The following is a 21,098-nucleotide window of genomic DNA, read 5'->3' on the forward strand; positions in this document are numbered from 1 at the left end:
AGAGGGGCTGCGAGTGGAGGGAAGCAGCAGGGCCAGTGGGGAGGGGGGGCGGTTCCGCCATCTTTGCTCAGGGGCTGTGGCTTTGGCCCCCTCCTTTGCATGAAGCGTAGGCTGTGCTGGAGCGTTCAGTTCCCCCTAAGAGCCTGCCCCTCACCCCGCCAGGGCCCTGGAGACTGGCAAAGGGGGGGCCCTGTGGGTCCAGGCTGGTCTCCTGCCGCTGGACCTGGGCAGGACCGCCTCCCCCCACCCTGGGAGCAGAGCCCCCTCCATTCCTCACCACTGGGGCAACTCCCAAGGCCCCCTCCCAGGGAAAAGCTCTGCAGTCCGGGCGGCAAAGGGGGCTTTGCTGAGCCTGGGGGGGGGGGGGTCTGGTGCTCAGCACCCGCCTCTAGTCCCGGCGGGGGCTCTAGGCTGAGAGCGGCGGCGGGGAAGGTGGTGCTGCGCACCTGGCATTGTCCTCGGCGGCTGCAGCACGTGGCCCTCCCGGCGCGGGGGGGCGGGCGCGGCTCTGCTGGCGGCACCGGGGCAAAGGAGCGTGGCGAGCTGTGGGCGGGCGGGGGTAGCCCGACCGCCGCCTCCTCTCCCCCCCCCCCCCCACTGCCGGCTGGCCGCGAGTCGAGCCAGGCCCCGCCGAGAGACGCCGTCGCCCCTCCGCCGCCCAAGGTAAAGCGCCATCGAGCCCCGGCAGCCCGACCGGCCGGCTTGCAGCGCGCCTGGCGCCCGGGCGGGGGTTTACTGTAGCCGGCTCGGCCCGGGCCCCCACTGGCCGGAGGAGCCCAGCTCAAGGCCAGCGCCGAGGGCGAGCGCTTAAGGAAGCGGACCCGGCCGGGGAGAAGAGTTGGCCGGCCGGCCGGGGCAGCCGCTCCGGAGCCCCCCCTCCCCCCGCACACCCCGGGCCGAGAGCTTCCCTTCGGGCCGTCTGTGCGGGGCAGCGGCGTGCCTTGCCGGAGATACCTGGAAAACGGGGGGGGGGGTCGCAGAGGCGGTGCAGGAGGCAGCTCCCCCCTCCACCCGAGAGCGCGTGGATTGCGGCCCGTCTTTGCCGCGGCGGCGGACGGCGGGGCTCTGTCCTGCCGGTCGCGGCGGTGCCCCCTGGCTGTGTCCGGCGGGCTCGGCAACCGGCAGGCCCTTCTGGCGGGACACCGGCGGAGGGGGCGGGGACGCGGGAGGGGAGGGGAGGGCTGTGCAGTGGCAGGAGCCGCCTCCGGCGCCAGGCAGGTCCCGCTGGAAGCGGGGGGCACCCGACGAGCCTCGCTGCGCCACACACCAGGCGCTCCGGGGGAGCCACGGCTGGGCAGAGGGGGCTGCCCGGTGGGGGGGGAGGAATAGAGGGAGAGACAGGTGCGCGGCGGCCCCGCCCCCTCCCTGCAGCCCGGCTGCTCCTCCGCCCCCGCCCAGCCCGGAGAGGAGCCGGCCGGGCGGGCTCTCATCTTTTATTCAACGGCAGGCACGGCAAGTCCGCGCCGGGGAACTTGAGCCGAGCGCGCGTCCCGGCTGGCTGCCCGCGTCGGTCCTGCGGGCGGCGGGGGGAGTCTGGCTGCCGGCCAAGGCGTGCTGGGCTCCACCGCCCGGGCCCGGTTGAGGGAAGCGGGCAGCCTTGGACTCCCCGCTGCCCGGCAGTGCGACGGGCAACAGCCCCGTCGGGGCAGGGCCCTGAGTCCTGTCCTGCCGGAGGTCTGCCAGGAGGCGGGCGGGCGGGCGACCTGGGGGGCCCTTCGCGTGTGTGTGCAGGGGCTTCTCTTGCTGCGCCCTCCCCGTCGGGGCTGGCCTCCGTCCTGTCTCGGGCGGCAGAGGGGCCGGGAGGGAGCGGTGCGCCTTGGTGGCAGCCGGGTAGGGGAAGCGGGCCGCCCCGTCGTGGCTGGGCTGGGCCGGGCCGTGAGGCGGCGGCGGCCGAGGCGGGGCACGTGTGCCGGTCTTCTTGCCGCAGATGGCCGGGCGGCTGGCGGCGGGGCTGCGCGTGGCGGGGACCGGGCTGTTCGCGGGGGCGGTGCTGGGCGGGCTGGTGGCGGCCTACGTGACGGGCTGGCAGCTCATCCGCACGGAGCAGCAGCACCTGTCCTTCGGGCTGTACGGCGCGGCGCTGGGCCTGCACCTGTGCGCCCAGGGCCTCTTCGCCTTCCTGGAGCACCGCCGCATGCGCCGCCCGCCCGCCCCGTCGGCCCCCACCGCTGCCGCCGCCGCCTCGGTGGCGCTGTGCATCGCCGCCTTCCAGGAGGACCCGGCCTACCTGCGCCAGTGCCTGCGCTCGGTGCGCCGCCTGTCCTGGCCGGGCCTGCGCGTGGTGCTGGTGGTGGACGGCAACGGGCCCGAGGACGCCTACATGCGCGACATCTTCCACGAGGAGCTGGGCAGCGCCGCCGCCTCCTACCGCTGGGCCGGCAACTTCCACGCGCCCGCCCCGCGCCAGGCCGCCCACGCCGCCCGCCACGTCGAGGCCCTGGTGCGCCGACACGCCTACGTCTGCATCCTGCAGCAGTGGGGCGGCAAGCGCGAGGTCATGTACACCGCCTTCCGCGCCCTGGGCCGCTCCGTCGACTACGTGCAGGTGCGCCCCACCGAGCAAGGCTGGACAGCCGAGGCCCCCCCACCGAAAACTTCTTCCCCAGGGAGTCCTCTTCCCCGTGGGGGCAAGGTGGGGCCTCCCTAGTGGCCTCCCCTGCAGGGGTGCTGCTTTGGGGGCTCACTTCGCGTTGTGCAGCTGGCCCGAGCTGGGGGTCCACCAGCCCAGCCCTAGGTCCGGCTCTGGGGTAGAGGGGCGCCTGCCTGCCTGCCTGCTAGGATGCTTCTGCCTTGAGGAGGGGGGGGAGTGAGAGGGGAGACGCCTGGAGGCGCCGAGTCCCCTGGCCTTGCCATGGTTGTGGGGGGGTTGTCCCCCTCCCTCCCTCCCTCCCTTCCTGCTTGCCTTGCTTGTGCCGAGGGCATGCTCCCTTCTGCACAGGCCAGGGCTGGGGGAGGCCAGTCACAGGGCAGGTGGATGGCGTGTTGGGTGCCCCCACCCCTCCTTCTCCCTGGGAAAGGGCCAGGCAGGCAGGGGGGCCCTCCTGCACAGACACTCACAGGCAGCCAAGGTCTGGGATGGGAAGAGCCCCCTGGCTCTCCCTGGCTGGCCTCATCTTGCCTGGACTTCTTTCTTCTCCCTTGGAAGGGGGAGGGGAGGCACCCAGCTGAGAGAGTCTCTCCCCCCTGTTCCTGCCAGGTGTGTGACTCGGACACTGTCTTGGATCCAGCCTGCACCGCAGAGATGCTTCGCATCTTGGAAGAGGATCCCCGCGTGGGCGGAGTTGGGGGAGACGTGCAGGTGAAGCTTGGCGAAGGGGGGGGGGAGGGGGGCTCTTGCTGAGTTCCACCTGCTGGGCCTCCTGGCAGCACCCCGTGGAAAGGGCTGAGATGGGAGCCGGTGCATGCAGAGAGGCGCAGAAACCCTCCTTCCAATAGCCCTCCTCCTCCTCCTCCTCCTCCTCTTCTCTCCAGATCCTGAACAAGTACGACTCGTGGATCTCCTTCCTCAGCAGCGTGCGCTACTGGATGGCGTTCAACGTGGAGCGGGCCTGTCAGTCCTACTTTGGCTGCGTGCAGTGCATCAGCGGGCCCCTGGGCATGTATCGCAACACGCTGCTGCAGCACTTCTTGGAGGACTGGTACAACCAGACGTTCTTGGGCAGCAAGTGCAGCTTCGGAGACGACCGGCACCTCACCAACCGCGTCTTGAGCCTGGGCTACCGGACCAAGTACACGGCCCGCTCCAAGTGCCTGACCGAGACGCCCGCCAGATACCTCCGCTGGCTTAACCAGCAGACCCGCTGGAGCAAGTCCTACTTCCGGGAATGGCTCTACAGCGCCCTCTGGTTCCACAAGCACCACCTCTGGATGACCTACGAGTCGGTGGTGACGGGCTTCTTCCCCTTCTTCCTCATCGCCACCGTCATCCAGCTGTTCTATCGCGGCCGGATCTGGAACATTCTCCTCTTCCTGCTGACGGTGCAGCTGGTGGGCATCCTCAAAGCCGCCTACGCCTGCTTCCTCCGCGGCAACACCGAGATGATCTTCATGTCGCTCTACTCCCTGCTGTACATGTCCAGCCTGCTGCCGGCCAAGATGTTTGCCATCGCCACCATCACCAAGTCCAGCTGGGGCACCTCTGGCCGCAGGACCATCGTGGTCAACTTCATCGGCCTCATCCCCGTCTCCATCTGGGTGGCCGTGCTGCTGGGGGGGCTGGCCTACACGGCCTACTGCCAAGAACTCTTCACGGACACAGAGCTGGCTTTCCTCATTGCAGGAGCCATCTTGTACGCCTGCTACTGGGTGGCGCTGCTCACCCTCTACCTGGCGGTTGTGGCCCGGCGCTGCAGCAAGCCCCAGGAGAACTGCAGCTTGACCTTCCTGGAGGTGTGATTGGAGGAAGGGGGCTAGCGGTGAGCCCCTGCCTCGGGGAGGGTCTCTAGGAGGGCTGGTCCTTCCTGCCTGGGAGTGCTGTTCAGGGAAGAAGATTCGCCCAGGAAACAGGCCGATGTGCTCCAGGGAACAGGATCTAGCAGGGCTCTTCTTAGTGCCTCTGTCAGAACTTTACGGAACAGGGTCTTTCTAGGGAACACAAGAGCCCCACAGGCTCTTGGGAAAACGCAGCTCCAGGAGTCCTTCTAATTCTATGCAAATGCCACAACCCTCAGGATTACACTGGCCCGGCCAGGGCAAGGTGTGACCGCCTCTCGTGTGAACTTGGCAGAAGGCTGTCTGGGGACCTCTCATCCCTGCCTAGCACAATAGATCCCATTGGGTGGCCTGTTGAGGAGGCCCTTCTAAGCCTGCCAGCCTCTCTGCCCAGTCTAGCACCTGCTCGGGGATCTGCTTCCCCTCTGAGGCTGCCCTTCTACTCATAGGGGAGGGCTTGACCACCAGGAGGAAGCCAAAGGGTAGGCAGGGCTGAACCTTTGTTCCTTCTGCGGGATGCTCTGGAGGGACGCTTGCGGAGGGAGGTTGGGGTGTGTGGAGGCTCTTTGCCCAGATCAGGAGTCCTCTGTTGGCCAAAGAGTGTCTCTCTCTCTCCCTCTCTTCTGTACACCAAAAAACCTCACAAGCTGAATCCAGCATGTCCCAGTGGGATCTTTTCTGGGGCTGATGGTGTGACGAGCGTATCTGCAGATCTGGACGGAGCGGCTGAAGAGTTTTAGCGACAGGGTGCTGTGTTCCTCCCTTGCAGTGTGTCCAGTTTCACTTGCCACCAAACAACCCACCACTGAATGGGGCTGGGCCCTGTTTTGTAACAGTTGGGTGGGGGCGGGGCTGAAGTTTCCACCAGAAGAGGGAGACTGCTGGGCATTCAGGCTTTCCCCACCAGCAAGGAGAGATCCAATGCTGCATGGCCACCTCTCTCGAGGCTCAGCACGGGCCCTTCTGGGGCTTCTCTTGCAGACTGTCCCTCAGTGCTACTCCAGTGTGGCCATGTGACTTGGAGCAGGTTCTACCTGCTCAGCCCTGAGCCTTTGAAATGCATTGGAGAGCCTCCTCTTGCAAGATGGTGGATTTGTTGTGGAGGGTGGCTGGCTGGCTGGCTGATGGGCTTCTGGAGACATCTGGCACTAAGCCTTGTCCGGGGGCTAGTTCAGTGGCCCATGCCTGCTGCTGCTGGAAGCATTTCCTCCGTTCTGTTGCTTTCTGCTGGGCCAGCACGCTCAGCCTCTTGTGCTAGCAAGCCTGCTTATTTCCAGGGGAGGGGGGAGGGTTCGGTAAAATTTTGGATTCTTGATCCTCTCAGCCTTCAGCTCTTTTTGACAGAGGGAAAACAGCAAGTTTCTAAACATCGCGTTTTTCTACAAGTTTTGAAAGTTTTTGAAAGTTCACTGGACAACTGAGGGGCCTTGTCTCTGTGCTGCTCTTGCTAGGAGAAACAGAACTTCAAAGTCAAGATTAGGAGTCCCAACTAAGGCATGCCAATGAAATGTAGGAAGGCGAATGTTGACATAATTTTATTGATCTGTACGGTTTAAGTTTCAGGTGCTGAATGTGCTCAGGATTTTGTATGCTCCAGATTTAGGACTTTTGTGCTTTTCAGGGGATGCAACCTACAGCTGTGCTGGAGTTTCCCACCAGTTTCTGACATCACGTTGACTGAAGCTTCGTCACATATTTCTTCCTTCTCCAGTCCCTTTTAGATTGTGCTGGGGTGGGGAACCCACGGGCTGGAGGGGTCTTGCTAATGGCATCATCTCACTCATTTTGCCCAGGAAAATCTGTCATTCCTTTTAACCTGGCAGGTCTGGGCTGAGGGTAGCCACCAAGTGAGAAATGCTCTGCCATAATAGGCTGCTTCCTTCTACTGTGCAATGCAAGAGGCTATAACATACACATAGACACTCTTTGAACATACGCACAACTAGACAGCCTTCCCCCACTGCATTATTGTTTGAAACAAACCAATCAGCCCAACCATTCCAGAAAGGTAGAAGTTCTGCAGGTGGTGTACATTGTGCACAGCTCATCAGCTTGTATTTTTGCTTAAAATGTGGATGTGGGAGAGGAAGAGTGGATTTTGTTCAAATTATCATCTTATGAAAGAAGTCCCCCCTCCCCTGCCACAAAATTCCTCCGGGGCAGGGGCCTTACATCTTTTACCTTTTCTGTCTCTTGTTACAGACCCAGCAAACTGAGTCTTCAAATGGATGCTATTAATACCACTTACCCTTTTGAGCCGGTGCACTGAAAATGTCTTGCCTTGCAAATTAGATGGGGTCTTGTATTGGACACCAACAGGACAGTTTGCCCTGCTAGACGCTACTCTGGTCTGAGCCAAGACCAGCCTTGCTGCGGCCACTGGCCTTGGGCAACTCCCAGCCAGGCCAGAACCAGCTCTGCTACCCCCATCTCTAGGGAGGGGCAGAGATGTCTCCAAGAGGTAGTTTTTCTTAATTGAGCCATTCTGCTGTCTCTTACTTAAAACAAAAGTTTGTAGGAATTTTTGTACTTTTCTGTAACAACACTAGAGTTATTTGTAAACTTATCTATTTTTACCCTCATCTAGACCCAGCCCAGAGTGGTCTGGTTAAGTATTTCCTACCTCAGGGAACACCTGCACAAGCTGGAAGGTCCATGTGCCCCCCACCCCCAGGTACCACGTGCAATCTCCTCGTTAGCAAGAGAGTCCATTCATTTGGAAAGTTTGCGGCTCTGAACACTGCAGGCATCTGGACTAAAACCAGTTGGATTTGCAGGCAGGTGCCTCTCCTGCCAGATCAAATAGGGTAGTCAAGCTGGCGTGCGTGTGCCCACGTGTGCCCCAAATGAGCGCATTTGAAAGCTGGTGCAGCTCCCCCCCCCCCCCAGCACTGTGACAAAAGGTAGCGGTGGCTCCCACAATTCCCACAATTCCCACCTGCCTCTCCCCCCATCCTGGAAACGCTGCTTTTGCTGCTGCTTCCTCTACAGCCGGTGCTGGTCCCAGGCATGGGGGGGGGGGGGACGGGGGACGGGGACACACGAAGCTCCATGCCAAACTCTCTCTTTTATCTTAATTGAGCCATTCTGCTGTCTCTTTACTTAAAACAAAATTTTGTAGGAATTTTTGTACTTTTCAGTAACGACACTATAGAGTTATTTGTAAACTTATTTATTTTATACCTTTTTTGTATTTTTTGAAAATGTCAAGGATTTTTTTTTTGTATTCTACGTTTGTTACAATAAAATATCTTGTTAAGACAGCTGTGTGCTTGTTTGGGTCCTCTCGGGTGCTCCCAAGAGCAGCAGAGAGAGGGCTGTTGGGAAAGGGAGAGAGTGGAAGAAAAGACGGGCCTCCTGGGCTTTCCTGCCAGCAGGTTCCTCTCCCTCCAAAGTCCTCCTGCCTGCTTCATGGCCACTCTTGGCGGCACAAGAATGGGTTCTGGGGAGGTTCCTTGGCACGGGTGAGAGGCTTGGCAGCCACCCCAGGCCCTGAGAGGTGTGTGTGTGTGTGTGGGGGGGGGGTGCAGCGCTCTGGCAAGGCAAGTCCAGATGTGTTTCCTCTTGGCAGAGGAGCCAGTCCACGTCAGGCTGGTCCAGGCCAGAGTCTCCAGCCTCTGGTTCTTGGAGGCCCAAGATCTGCGTTCCCGCTTGGGGGCGAAGGGCTCTGTGCCCGCGTGCGTGTCTCTCTGTGTGTTCGGGGGGGGGGGGGGTCCCGCGCTCTCCGCCGTCCGGCTCAGGCCTTCTTGGGCAGGTGGGTGATGATGGGCTTCGGGCGGGTCTTGAAGAGCAGCTTCTCGCGGACGAGGGCGCGGGCCACGTAGTGGGCGTGGGGGTCCTGGCCCGCCTTGGTGAGGACGGCCAGGGGCTTCTCCAGCCGCACCGCCTTCCCGTACAGGACGTGGTGGCCCAGCAGCAGCACCGGCCTGCCCTGCGGGGAAAGGCGCACCAGGGTCGGACGCGCGCGGGGAGGGAGGCAGGCAGGCAGGCAGGCAGGCGGGGCCAGCCGAGGAGGGGCCCGGGTGAGCTCTCCCCGCCGGAGAGGAGAGGGGGCCCCGCCGCCCGCCCGCCCGCCCGGCCCCGCCCCAGTCGCTCACCTGGCAGGTGAAGTGGAGGTCCCCCAGCAAGCGCCCCGCCAGGCCGGCCCCGTCGCGGGCCTCCACGTGGCCCTGCAGCTCCACCAGCACCCACTCGGCCAGGCCGCCGCCCGCCCTGCAAGGAAGGCACAGCACAGCCAAGGCCAGGTCGGGGCTCCTTCACCTGCCCCCCCCCCCCCCCCCGGCCGCCCCCTCCGCTCCCCTCCCTCCCTCGCTCGCTCGCTCACCTGCAGAGCCGCAGCTGCACCATGTCCGGGGAGGCTCTCCGGCCAGCGCGGCCGGACACGCGTCTCTGCCCGTTCGCACCGGCCCAACTTCCCGCCGCTGGTACCCCGCTTCCGCCCGCCCCCGGAAGGCCCGCCCCCTTCGCCGGGATTCCGCTTCCGGGGCCGGGGCCGACGCGCACGTGCGGACGCAGAGCAGGCGGCGGCGGGCGCTCGGTTGAGGAAGCCCCTCCCGGGTGGGGGCGGCTCCGGGGCTCCCCCCTCGAGCGGCGCGACCCAGCCGCGGCCTGCCGGGGCGGAGAGGGGCCGGGCGCGGGACCTGCTGGACCGGAGCCGCCGCCTCTGAGCCGCCATGGGGGAGTTCGAGGTGCACCGCGTGCGGCTCTTCGCCTTCCTGCCCGCCGGGGTCCGCTGCCTGTCCGCGAACCCCCCCGCTCGCCTGGCCGCCGGACACCTGGACGGCTCCGTCAAGATATACAACCTGCAGGCCAACAGCTTCCAGGAGAAGGTGGGGGCTGCTCCCGCCAGGACCCCCCCCCCTTCCCCGCACCACTGGGGCCACCCTCAGTGGGGCTCACCCTCAGTGGGGAAGATGGTGCCCACGTCGGCAGTCAGCGGATCAGCAGCATGGGGGTGATCCAGGGGTGCCCTGGAAGAGAAGGGTGGCCCTGCCATCCCACACGGAAGCCCCTGGGTCATTTCCCCGGCTGGCCCATGTGTGGCCGTCCCAGCTGCCCACAGGGGAGACTTGTCCCCACAGCAGCATGCCCCTTTGGGGCCCTCCCCTCTTCCCCCTTTCCCCCATCTGCTCCTCTTCCTCCCCAGGTGATCGCAGGCCACGAGACGAGGATCCCCGAGGCTCTCTGCTGGGCTGGAGGAGACCGGCTCTTTGGCGTAGGCCTCAGCGGAGAGATAGTCGAATATGACTTGGAAAAGCTGCGTGTCAGATATGCACTCGACGCCTTCGGAGGCCCCCTCTGGAGCATGGCGACTGACCCGACCGGGTCTCAATTAGCAGTAAGTGCCTCAAGGGTTGCAGCACTTGGAAACTCTGTCCCTCCTCATGGGCAAGAGAGGTGCCACCTTAGCAGGGTGGGGAGCGTCCACTGTTTGCCCTCCGCTGGGTGTTCTGCAGGTGACTGTGAGAAGGCAGGACAAACCAAGCTCCAGGCCCTGCTAGAGGCGGAGAAATCTGAACAGGTAGCTGATTTACTTTCTGTTTCTTGCAGGTTGGATGTGAGGATGGGTCCATTAAGCTCTTCTGCATCTTACCTGAAAAAATCCAGTTTGAGAGGAGCTTGGACAGGCAAAAAGGTTGTGTGTTATGGGGGAGAGTTGTCAGCTTGAGTACTGGAGGGAGAAAGGGCCCTTAAGAATGTCAGGAGAGCCCTGCTGGGCGGGGCTGATGGCCACCTTTGCCACAGTGGCCAGCCAGTTTCCCTCCCCCCCCTCCACTATACACTAAGGGCTACGGAGGCCCAAACTGCCTCCTGTTACTGCCTCATAGGAATAGGTACCTGCGAAACCCTGCCTTGAGTCATGGAGATTCCATTTAGTCTGCAGACCTTTCTCCTGAGACTCTCTTCTTACTCCGCAGGCCGCATCCTGTCCCTCTTCTGGCACCCATCTGGGGCCAGGATTGCTGCTGGCTCCATCGACTTCATCCGTGTCTTTGATGTCAAATCAGGTGAGTCCAAGCCCTGAAAGGCCAGAGGTTGGCATGCCTTGATAGTTGTCCAGAGACGTGGGGTGGGGGAGGAGAACTGCTGTGGATCACACTGGTGGGTTTTCCCCACAGTCTGCGAACAGAGCCTAGAGACCACACCTCCTTTTTGGTTCAGTGTGACCTTTAACACCTGCAGATGGCAATTCTGGACTGTGCGGGCAGATGTCCAACTGGAATAGCAAGGGTAATTAAAGTTGGCATTCTGGGCAGCTGCATTGTAGCCCTGCACTTTCTGCTTTAGCAACTGACCAGAATCCACGCAGGAGTATTTTTGCTGAGCCCTTCGCAGGCCCCCCAAAGATTGCTTCAGATGATGGGGCATTTCTGGTTGCCAGTGGCCTTTGGATAGGTCATGTCAGCGAGCCACTTATCCTTTTGCCTCCCTCTATAAAGGGCCTTCTGGCGTAGAGCTGGTTATGTTGGTGTGCACAAAGACCAAAGGTTTGGGTGCCAGGTAGATCCTTTGCTTCTTTCCTGTCTGGTCCTGGGAATCCATGTTGCTTTCTTGTTTGTAGGCCACGCAGTCCAACGGCTTCTTGTGGACAGACACCTGACAGGCTCCCATACCCGGGAGTGCATAGTGTGGAGCGTGGCCTTCCTTTCGGATGGCACCATTGTCAGTGCGGATTCTTCCGGGAAGGTGCAGTTCTGGGATTCGGAGATGGGGACGCTTCTCCAGACGTCTGTTGTCAGCAGCTCAGCTGTGCTGTCCTTGGCTGCGTCCGAGGTAGGGGGCTTGAGTAGTCCAGGCTTTTGCATGGTGGGGTGGGGGGGATACAATGAACTCAGATAAGGAAGGAAAACAAAATGAATGCCTGATACGTTACGTGGGAGAATCAAAAGTCAGGACTGTATATTGATAGGTTTATCGTTCATGAGCCGTTCCACAAACCAGTGAAATAGTCAGGTAAGGGATGGGGAAGACAATTCTCCTGCAAGGTAGAACTGCCTACTACCCAGTAAATCTATGGAGCCCGACTGCAGGGGGTGCTCTCTGCCCAGCCAAGAGTGTGTGTGGGGGAGCCCCTCCCCTCCAGCTGGACTCATGGTCACGGGAGTCTTGGGTTAAGGGCCAGCCCAGGTGCCTGTGCAGCAGAGGGGTGGAGAGGGCCTGCGGTGGGAGAGCATGCTCCTCTTTGGTGGAGAGCCGACGAAGGACGACGCGAGACGCTTGTTGGGGCAGCTGCAGGCAACCCGATGATGGGCCTTCACTCTGGCCCCACAGGACGCTCTGTGTGGGGGGGCGGGCAACTTGAATAGAAAACTGGATGTGTTTCCTAACTTACCCCATGTCTCCTTGCTGCTGTAGGCAGAAGACAGCATTGTTGTTGGCACATCAGAGGGGTCTGTGTACCAGTTCCAGCTGCTTCCGGTGAAGGCAGGCAGTGCCGTGCGCCAGTGGGTGCGGACGAAGCCATTCCAGCACCACACGCATGACGTGAGGGCTGTGGTGCATATGGCTACAGCACTCATCTCTGGAGGTAGAGCGCTGGGTGGATCTTTCTTTGCCTGCTTCGGTGGGGGGTGTGTGTGTGTGTCTCGTCTGCTGTGCCATGACCTGGTCTGACATCCAGCTGCCTTCTGCTCTTTCCCCTGCTGCTGCTGCAGGACTGGACGGGCAGCTGGTGATCCGGCCACTGATGGAGAAGGTGGAGTCACGGAGCTATGAGGCCGCTGTTCGGAAAGTCACCTTCCCTCACGTGAGTCACCGGGCTGCAGCACCGCAGCCCCTTGGAGCACAAGTTGTCCTGGTCTCCTCCCCATCACTCCCCCCCCCCCAAGAAGGCTGCAGATGCATCTCGTGCCAGGGAAGGTCAGCCTCCCCCCCCTCACCATGCTGTGCCATTCTCTCCTTTCAGAGGTGCCTCGTTTCTTGTGCCAGGAAAGCCCGTCTCCTCCTTTTCCAGCACCCACAACACCTGGAGCTGTGGAAACTGGGCGCCACCAGAGCTGTGGGTGAGAGCCAAGGGCGCAGTCCAGGGCCTTGTGCTCACGTGCTTGGGTGGCACAGTTGGGGATTGCCAGGCAGGGGCAGAAAGGATTTGGATGCCCTCTGACCCCTGGGCATGTTCTGCTCCTGAGCCCCCAGCCTCGAGGCCTGGCTTGATGGGTCCAGCACCTGCTCTTCTTTTTTGTTTCAGGGGGAGACGGGGAAACCTTGCCTGTGTCCAGCCCCCCTGAGCACCTGCTGCAGCTCAAGAACAAGGTGAGGAGACTTCCTGGGAGGGCACAGGTGGCTGCCTGGGCAGTGAGCAAACGAAAACGTGTCCCTTCTGGAGTGCCAGACTCCTCACGTTCCCTGCTGTAGTCTGTAGAAGTCCCAATGAAAGAGACTTTGTGAAGTCTCCTATAGTTTTCCGCAGGCCTGCCGCTGTGAAGGTGTTGGGCCTGGGGATGAGGCAATGAAGGGGACAACGGTGTGAACCCCCGGTTTTCTTGCCAGGGCCCTGAGCACCTCCGCAGCAGCTGCATCTCGCCCTGCGGCACCTGGATCGCCTACTCCACGGCTTCCCGGCTGTGTCTGTACCGGGTCCAACTGGCTGGGGAGCGCCTCGCTCTGCAGAAGGTGAGTGGAGGGCAGCGGGAGGGGGGCTTCTGGAGCCAGGAGGCAGGGAGGATGACCCTGTGACCCTGCCCGGTCTCCCCAAAGATTCCCAAGCTGCCAAAGGTGGCCTGCGCAGCTCAGCAGCTCCTGTTCTCGGCGGACTCTACTCGGCTCTTTGTGGCGTCGGATCGGGGCTCTGTGCACGTTCTCAAGCTCTTGCAGTCGGGGGCCTGGAAGCACCTGCACACCCTCCAGCCCAGCTCAGGTAAAAACGCCCTTTTCTCTTCTGGTTAAGTGCTGTCAAGTTGCTTCTTGGTTATGGGGTGACTTTGTGAGTCAAAGGCCTTCAAAACCCCCCCCCCCCCCCCCCCCCCCCCGTTGCTCAGCTCTTGCAAACTGATTGCCGTGGGGTCCCTTATCAAGTCCCTTTCATGTTGGGCCTTCCTCTTCCTGCCGCCTTCCAATTTTCCTTGCACTGTTTGCCCACGAGCGTTGTCTTCTCAGGAAATGACAGAAGCTCAGTAGCCTCAATTTAGACCCCATCTCCAGTTTACTACTGGCCACTGGCCATGCTGGAAGGGGCTGATGGGAATTGTGGTTTGGCCGAGACCTTTGGCGCACTCCAGATGTTATGGACTACAATTCCCATCCAGCCCCTGCCAGCGTAGCCAATTGGCCATGCATGGAAGAGCTGATAGAGTAACAATCCTGCTGGAAGTCTGCCACCAAGTGCGTTGTAGACGTTTCAGCTTCTTTGAAGGGTTTAGGCTTGATTTGACCTAGAGCCAACTTATTGATACTTTTGGTGGTTGTAAAACTCTCCTCCATCACCTCATTTCAAAGGAACCAACTTTCTTCCAGTCACCTTTCCTCGTTTTCTGACTTGCACACTCACACATAGTAGTGGGGAACGCCCTGGTATTAATTAACTTGGACACCAGTGACACATCCTTACACTTGAGGGTCGTTTCTAGCTCCTTCCTGGCTTCCCTGGCCAGTCGCAATCTCCTTCTGGTTTGCTGGCAACCCTTTCCAAGAGTGGAGCTAATTCCCTCCCCCCCCCCCTTCCCCCCGGATGGCCTGGCTCTAGGGCTTTGCTCTCTATGGAAGTTTCATTTTTGGCTGTTGTTTCTCTCCCTTCTGCCCCCTGTCAGAATCCACAGAAGCGGCTCTCCTGCTGGCGGTGAGTGCTGACGGCAGCTGGCTGGCTGTTGCTAGTGGAAGCGGGCAAGTCAGTGTCTTCGACCTGCAAAAGGCCAAGGTGAGGAAGGGGATCCTGCTTGCTATGCCCATGGCTCTGCTAGCCAGCAGCCAAGGGGGGTCTGCCCAGCACCCGTGCTCTGGAACCCCTCGAGTCTCTGAAACTGGGTCCGGCAGAAGCTGGTGGGAGGGAGCAGGTCCAGCCCAGGCCAGCCAGCTCTTCCTCTGCTCTGAACAGCATCTCTCCTTTCTCCTCCAGCCTCACTGTGTCGTGCCTGCGTACAGCTGCCCGGTGACTGCCCTGGCCATTCACCCGGTGACCAACAGTCTTGTTGTGGCCCATTCGGACCAGCAGGTGAGGCCGTCTCGTCTCTTGGTGTGCTGGAGGGGAAGGTCTCTATGCAGAGACTTCTTGCTGTTCTTCTGATGTGCCCAAGAGGCGGGGGGTGGGGGTGGTTGGGAAAGCTCATCATGTAGGCCTGGCATGATCTTTCAAATCCCAGGCGGAGGACAGCCCTGGAAAGCTCTTTCCCCTCGGTGCTGTTTCCGCCTTTCTTCGAACGACCGGCTGCAGCTCACGTGCTAGAATTCAGTGTTCTGAGCCATTCCCACTTCTGCCCGAGTCACGACGGCCTCTTTGGCGCGACCAGCTGAGCAGAGCGGAGCCCCCTCCCTCTTTTCCAGGTGTTTGAGTTCAGCATCCCGGAAAAGGCGTACACCCCCTGGAGCCGGAAGGTGCAGCAGCAGGGGCTCCACCGGGACTGGCTGGAGCGGGATACGCCCATCACCCACATTGCCTTCCACCCTCAGCGGGCCGATCAGATCCTGCTCCACGACACGCACATGTTCTGCCTCCTGGACAAGGCCCTGGTGGGTGCTGAGGAGCGGGCGGGGGGGGGGAGGGGTTTGCCTGCCCTGCCAGAGGCTGCAGGCCTCCCCTGTCTGCCCCACGAGCCGCTCTCTGCTCCCCTCCGGCACTGCTTCTAGGCAGGGGACACAAGGCTGCCGGGGGTGGTGGTGGGGGGAGGGGCGAGAGCGAGGCCTTTCCTGCCCCTGCAGTGTCTCAGGCCAGACTTTCAAGGCCAAGAGACCTTGACGAGGGAGTCTGTGACTCTTAATGCTCAGGAACACGGACTCCCCTGTGCTTCGGGAGGGGCTGTGGTTCAGTGGCAAAGCGCCTGCTTGGCGTGCAGAAGGCCCTGGGTTCAATCCCCAGCTTCAGCAGTTGCAAGGCCTGCGGAAGAAGAGTTTGGATTTATATCCCCCCTTTCTCTCCTGCAGAAGACTCAAAGGGGCTGACAATCTCCTTTCCTTTTCCCCCTCACAACAAACACCCTGTGAGGTGGGTGGGGCTGAGAGAGCTCCAAGAAGCTGTGACTAGCCCAAGGTCACCCAGCTGGCGTGTGTGGGAGTGCTCAGGCTAATCTGAATTCCCTAGAGAAGCCTCCACAGCTCAGGCGGCAGAGCTGGGAATCAAACCCGGTTCCTCCAGATTAGATACACGAGCTTTTAACCTCCTACGCCACTGCAGAGGGGGCAATGTGAAGGACCCCAGTTGGGGACCCCGGGAAGCCGCTGCCAGTCAGTGTTGACTTTGGGGGGGGGGTCCAGGGTCTGATTCAGTGTGAGGCGACGTCATGTGTTGTAACTGCGCGGAAATGGTTTCCTCCAGCCGCTGCCAGAGGACACAGCCGTCTTGTGCAACCAGCCGTCACTGAAGCAGCTGTCCCAGACTGCCCGACGCAGTAGCGCCCACGCCTTCAAGATCTGCAAGAAATATCAGGTGAGCACATTTGCAGCGCAAGGAGAGCGCGGGATCTGGGCGGGCCCAGGGGGACTCTGGGTGTGCACTTCAGGCTGACCAGAAGCTTCCATCAGCCTGGCTGGCAACTTAACTGGGTGGAGTTGCCAGCAGCCCTGGGGAGCCACCTTGAGCCCAGCCTTGTGAGGCCATGCCAGCTTTGGCCCGTCCTTTTTGAACCAAACTGCTTGCTTCTCCCTCGCTCCCCCAGCCCTTGCTGTTTGTGGATCTGCTGGATGAGAAGTCATTGGTGGTGGTAGAGCGGCCCGTAATGCACATCAAAGCCCAGCTGCCCCCACCGGTCTTCCAGAAGAAGTTTGGCACGTAAAGGAACCTCCTGGTCACAGGAGTTGCGTGGCATGAGGGTGGTCTGTACCACAGAACTGCAGCCATCTGCCTCTCAGCCTTCCTGGTTGCAGGAAACCAGGGCAGCCGTCTCCTGGGTGGGCTGAAACCCGAAGTAGGCGAAGCCGGCTGTCCTCTGAGCCTGGGTCCAGCTCCCCGGCCTCTTCCCTCACCTCTGTCTGCTTCCTTCCCCTGATGAGTCTCAAACGCTGGAGACTTGGTTGTGACCCCACAATCGAGGCTGGCAAGAAAACTTCCTGCTGTCCATGACTGACAGGCGCCAAAACCTTGGCCTCTGGAGGGCCCGGGCCCCTGGGCGAAGATTGCAGCGGCTGTCCTGGGCAGAAGTTGTGTGCTGAGGGGCCAGCCAGCTTCCACACACAGCCTTCCAGCGCTCCCCGGGATCTGCTCGCAGGCTGGTCTTGGCCTCCCGCAATGGAAGGGGGTGCTCGCTCCTCACCCAAAACTGCTGTTCTCCGTTCCTCTGGAAGCCACGCTTCAAAATAACAAAAACCAACTTCTGGTGGGACAGGAGATTTGCAGGGGCAGGATGAAAAGAAACTGGCAAAATGGCTAGAGCACCTTTGTGGGAGCTGAGGTGATCAAGACGGAAGTCCAACCGGGACAATTGGGCGGAATCTTGAACATGTGGGCCGCCGTCCAGCTGTGAGCCCCGCCCCATTAATTGCCATTCTTTTTGGGCCGGCTTAGAATGTATTTCTAAGGCTACTGTGAAAGTAATGCCACTTCTCTTACTGTTTTGAACTTTTTGAGCCCTACATTTTAAAATGTAACATTTTCAAAATTAAAAAAAAATCAAAGTCCTTAAGGGGAGAAAAGTATCACCATTGTTCAGTTTTGGATGTTTTTATTTAATGATAAAAATACGTTTCTGATGATTTGCAGAATCAAATATAGTTAGACAGCGTCTTTTACTGGAAATCTGCTCACTCCCAGCTTCCCTGGTGTCAGTCAGAGCTGTGGCCAATTCACAGGCTGAAGCTGTCCCTGGCCAAGGGGGGAGCGCTGACTGGACTTTGGCATCAGTGGCCAGTCTGAAATTGTTGGGGCTGCAGCATGGGATGCGAGTCCTGGTTTCTGGGCCTACTCATGCGGTCTAGACGGCCCTCCTGGAGCCGTGGGAGCTGCCTGCTTTTGCTCAGTGGGAAGGGAACGTGCCGTCACGTTCCAGGACTGGTCCCTTTGTTCTAGGGCAGAGGTAGGGAACCTTTAACACTCAAAGAGCCATTTGGACCAGTTTTCCATGGGAAAAGAAAACACTTGGAGCCGCAAATAATTTTTGACATTTAAAATAAAGATAACACTGTACATATTGGGTTTTTTTACCTTTTACTCCGCTCATTCTGAGAAGCGCATGGATGCGTCCACCCTGCTGCCTGCAGGGCGGGCAAGGATGGGGCCAGCGGCTCGGCCTCGCCGGCCACCGGGAAAGCGCCCGCCCCGCTCCAACAGGGCAGGCGAGAGGGGAAGCCTGCAGCGCGGCCCAGCCGGCAAGAATGAGGCCAGCGGCTCTGCTCGTGGAGCTGCAGTGCAAGAGCAAAAGAGCCGCATGCGGCTCTCGAGCCGCAGGTTCCCTACCCCTGTTCTAGGGGGTTGTTGGTCTGCAGCAGAAGAGCTGGACTCCAGTCCAGGAGCACATCAAAAGACCCACAAGGTTTGGGGGGCGGGGGGTGCTTTTGAGAGTCAGAGCTCCCTTCCCGGAAACTGCTGTAGCTCCTCCGTAAGGTACTCCTGGACCCTGCCACCGGACACACATTTCACCCTTATGTTCTGACCAAGTAGCTCCTTTGTGGCTGGGCAGGAGACCAGTGGTCTGCGGGTCAGTCACAGAGGGGGACCGGACAGCTCTTTCTGTAGCTGATGGCCTTTCGGGCTCCTGGGCAGTGGAGGGTTGCTTAAGGAAGATGTCCTCGGAGGCCAGGGTCACTGCCGCTTACATCTGCCACTCGTGTTAAAAATAGCCGTCCTCTGCCCGGGGATCAGCAGCAAAACCCCGTCTGCACACAGGCCGAGGTGGTGGCCCTCGCAGCAGGTGCAAGGCCTTGCCTCCCCTTCCGGGGGCCTGCAGCCCAATTGGCGTGGGGGGAGGGGGGCAGGGCTGATGGGGATCTTGTAGGAACTCCTGCGCTGCTATCAGCAGAGGAGCAAGTTGGACATTTGCAGAGGAACGCAGCTTGTGAAGAGATGGGTGCTTTTGTGAACTGGACTGTGTGTGTTCATCTTTTGGACCACCCCTGCCCAGTGCAGGCTCATGTTATCCCCACACTGGTGCCCAGGTCTTGGTGGCAGCACAGCAGACGTGGCCCAGTATGCCTCTTGCGTGGACTGACAGATGGTGCCCTCATCAGCTGTGGGGCACTCCAGAGACCCTGCCAGGCCTGACTTAGTGCTGCTGGAGAGGGGTGCTTTTGGCCCTGTTAGGGATCCTGAAATGGGGGGGGGGGGGTTGTCAGCCGCTGGGGCGGGCCTTGTCTGCTGGGGTTCTGGTGGGGGCCCTGGGAGGACGGCCTCAGTGGGCCCGCCCGCCCGGCGCAAATCGGTGGTCTTGGGGAGGGGGCAGTGGCGTTCCTACCTAGGGACAGGGGGTACCCTATGTCCCCGGGCGGCCCCCATTTGGTCACATGGGGGGCGCCAACATTTCAGGGTCGTTTGTGTGTTTTTAAATTTTTAAGTGTTTTTTCACGTTCTGGCCTGCAGGGGGCGCATTTTTAAGGCTAGCGGCACCACAATTTCAGGGTACCATCCAGAGACTGTCCTGATGATACCACCCAAATTTGGTGATGTTTGGTTCAGGGGAAGCAAAGTTATGGACCTCCAAAGGGGGTGCCCCATCCCCATTGTTTTCAATGGGAGCTAATCTGAGATGGGGGCTACCCATTTGAGGGACCATAACTTTGGTCCCCCTGAACATAACTTCACCAAACTTGGGTGGAATCATAAGAATAGTTACCAGATGATACCCTGAAAATTTGGTGTCACTAGCTTTAAAATACACCCCTTCCAGGCACCCCAAGAAATTTGCCCAAGATTCTTTGTTTTGCAGTGACTTTGCTCCATTGTAGCCAATGGGGAATTTCTGAGTGTGTAGGCAGGCTGCACATTTTTGAAGATAGAGGCACCAGACTTTCCAGGGTGGCTCAAGGAGGGCCTCCTGGTAATAGCATCCAGGTTTGGAGACCTTTGGTTCTGGGGGTTCAATTTTATGGGTCCCCAAAAGGCTTATTTTGTTTTCCCGCTCCTGCACATGAAAGCCTGTGGGCTGAGTTCTCTCAGAACTCTCTCAACTCCCCCCCACCTCCAGAAGCAAAGCTCACCAAGCTTGTATGCTGTTACTCAAGGCCTCTTGGAGCCACCTTGAAAGTCTAGTGCCTCTATCTTCAAAAATGTGTAACCTACCTCAGAAATTCCTAGAGTGGCTGATAGAGCAAAATCACTACAAAACTAAGAATCTTGGGCAAATTTCTTGGGGTCCCTGGAAAGGGATGTATTTTTAAAGCTAGTGACACCAAAATTTCAGGGTATCATCTGTTAACTATTCTTATGATTCCACCCAAGTTTGGTGAAGTTATGTTCAGGGGGACCAAACTTATGGTCCCTCAAATGGGTAGCCCCCATCTCAGGTTAGCTCCCATTGAAAACAATGGGGATGGGGGCATTCCATTTGGGCGTCCATAAATTTGCTGCCCCTGAACCAAACATAGCTGAACTCGGGTGGTATCATCAGGGCAGTCTCTGGATGATGCCCTGAAATCATGGTGCCGCTAGCTTTAAAAATGCGCTCCCTAGAGACCGAAAAAACACCAAAAATACTCCCCCCCCCCCCAAGCCCAAATACCTTGCATTTGCATTTGTTCATATTTGGGAAGGACATAATCAGACAATTTTTGTCCGAATGTGCCCAAATTTGCCCAGATTCCAGCCGAATCTGCTAGTTGTTTCATCTGAATCTCCAACCCTCAAAAGTGATGCTGTTTCTGGGTGGGGGAGAATCCACCCCCAAACAGCATCACTTTCAATTTTGTATTAACTGGGGACACCAGATTCTCCCTTTAAGGTAGATTTAAAAGAAGAATCTGAGCTCCCTAGTTTAAACACCATTGAAAGTGATGCTGTTTGGGGGTGGATTCCACTGGAGGTGTTTTGTGAGAGATGATGCTGACATTTGTTTGGTAAATGTTTTGCTGGGGGTGATTTGTGAGAGATTTACATGCTTAATACCCACTTGCACTGGCTTGGAGTTGTTTCTCAGGCTAACAACCTACCTCATAGGGTTGTTGTGATTACGAAATTAGGAAAAGAGTTGGTGGGGAGAGAGCCATGTGTGTTTTGCTGGGAGTGGGAGGTGTTTTGTGAGCTGGTACAAAAAATCATTGTCTGGTCATGGTGGGGGAGGGTGGCTGCCCATATGCCGGGCGGGGGGGGGGGGGGGGCGCCAAACTCAGGTTTTGTCCCCGGGCGCCAGTTTGCCTCGGTACGCCCCTCCGAGGGGGTCCTCCAGTCTGGCTGGCTCTGTGAAGGGGGCGGGGCCTCTCGGGGGGGGGGGGGCAACCGGCGAGGCTGCGCTGGCGCTTGCCGGCAGGGGGCGCTCCCGCTTGCCGGCAGGCGGGGCCGGGAGCCGCGTGGCAGCCAATGGGAGGCGCGGGGCGGGGGCCGTCGGGGCGGGCAGGCAGGCGGGGGTCGGCCGGCCGGCCGGTGGGTTGGCGGCGGG

At 59.8% G+C, this 21,098-nt stretch overlaps 4 protein-coding genes across 4 annotated transcripts; 2 read left to right on the plus strand and 2 right to left on the minus strand.

The window, feature by feature from the left end:
• Positions 1-125: 125 nt before the first annotated feature.
• On the minus strand, positions 126-1,430 carry LOC125443306 (basic salivary proline-rich protein 2-like). Its single transcript, XM_048515326.1, has one exon. The coding sequence runs from the start codon at positions 1,428-1,430 to the stop codon at positions 126-128; it is 1,305 nt and encodes a 434-aa protein (XP_048371283.1).
• Positions 1,431-1,927: 497 nt separating this feature from the next.
• HAS3 (hyaluronan synthase 3) lies at positions 1,928-7,694 on the plus strand. The gene is made up of 3 exons (XM_048515734.1): positions 1,928-2,545; positions 3,197-3,298; positions 3,472-7,694. The coding sequence occupies exons 1-3, from the start codon at positions 1,928-1,930 to the stop codon at positions 4,393-4,395; spliced, it is 1,644 nt and encodes a 547-aa protein (XP_048371691.1). The 3' UTR covers positions 4,396-7,694.
• LOC125443307 (chromosome transmission fidelity protein 8 homolog) lies at positions 7,588-9,106 on the minus strand. Its single transcript, XM_048515327.1, has 4 exons — positions 9,101-9,106; positions 8,756-9,039; positions 8,529-8,643; positions 7,588-8,362 (listed from the first exon to the last, which is right to left on the minus strand). The coding sequence occupies exons 1-4, from the start codon at positions 9,104-9,106 to the stop codon at positions 8,168-8,170; spliced, it is 600 nt and encodes a 199-aa protein (XP_048371284.1). The 3' UTR covers positions 7,588-8,167.
• On the plus strand, positions 8,905-17,211 carry UTP4 (UTP4 small subunit processome component). Its single transcript, XM_048515735.1, has 16 exons — positions 8,905-9,260; positions 9,578-9,769; positions 9,982-10,066; positions 10,350-10,439; positions 10,994-11,205; positions 11,788-11,959; positions 12,087-12,178; positions 12,338-12,434; positions 12,620-12,684; positions 12,922-13,044; positions 13,129-13,288; positions 14,178-14,284; positions 14,483-14,578; positions 14,908-15,093; positions 15,896-16,006; positions 16,236-17,211. The coding sequence occupies exons 1-16, from the start codon at positions 9,105-9,107 to the stop codon at positions 16,350-16,352; spliced, it is 2,061 nt and encodes a 686-aa protein (XP_048371692.1). The 5' UTR covers positions 8,905-9,104; the 3' UTR covers positions 16,353-17,211.
• The last annotated feature ends 3,887 nt before the right edge of the window (positions 17,212-21,098 follow it).

This window comes from Sphaerodactylus townsendi, linkage group LG14, assembly GCF_021028975.2.
Source record: "Sphaerodactylus townsendi isolate TG3544 linkage group LG14, MPM_Stown_v2.3, whole genome shotgun sequence".
In the NCBI taxonomy this organism is placed as follows: domain Eukaryota; kingdom Metazoa; phylum Chordata; class Lepidosauria; order Squamata; family Sphaerodactylidae; genus Sphaerodactylus; species Sphaerodactylus townsendi.

Coding starts and splice junctions, on each gene's coding strand:
- LOC125443306 (XM_048515326.1), bottom strand. CDS start 1,430: ATGAGAGCCCGCCCGGCCGGCTCCTCTCCGGGCTGGGCGGGGGCGGAG.
- HAS3 (XM_048515734.1), top strand. CDS start 1,928: ATGGCCGGGCGGCTGGCGGCGGGGCTGCGCGTGGCGGGGACCGGGCTG. Junction 2,546..3,196: donor GCTCCGTCGACTACGTGCAG/GTGCGCCCCACC, acceptor TGTTCCTGCCAG/GTGTGTGACTCGGACACTGT. Junction 3,299..3,471: donor GAGTTGGGGGAGACGTGCAG/GTGAAGCTTGGC, acceptor TCTTCTCTCCAG/ATCCTGAACAAGTACGACTC.
- UTP4 (XM_048515735.1), top strand. CDS start 9,105: ATGGGGGAGTTCGAGGTGCACCGCGTGCGGCTCTTCGCCTTCCTGCCC. Junction 10,067..10,349: donor GAGCTTGGACAGGCAAAAAG/GTTGTGTGTTAT, acceptor CTTACTCCGCAG/GCCGCATCCTGTCCCTCTTC. Junction 11,960..12,086: donor TACAGCACTCATCTCTGGAG/GTAGAGCGCTGG, acceptor CTGCTGCTGCAG/GACTGGACGGGCAGCTGGTG.
- LOC125443307 (XM_048515327.1), bottom strand. Junction 8,644..8,755: donor GTGCAGCTGCGGCTCTGCAG/GTGAGCGAGCGA, acceptor CCTTCCTTGCAG/GGCGGGCGGCGGCCTGGCCG. Junction 8,363..8,528: donor ACCTCCACTTCACCTGCCAG/GTGAGCGACTGG, acceptor CTTTCCCCGCAG/GGCAGGCCGGTGCTGCTGCT.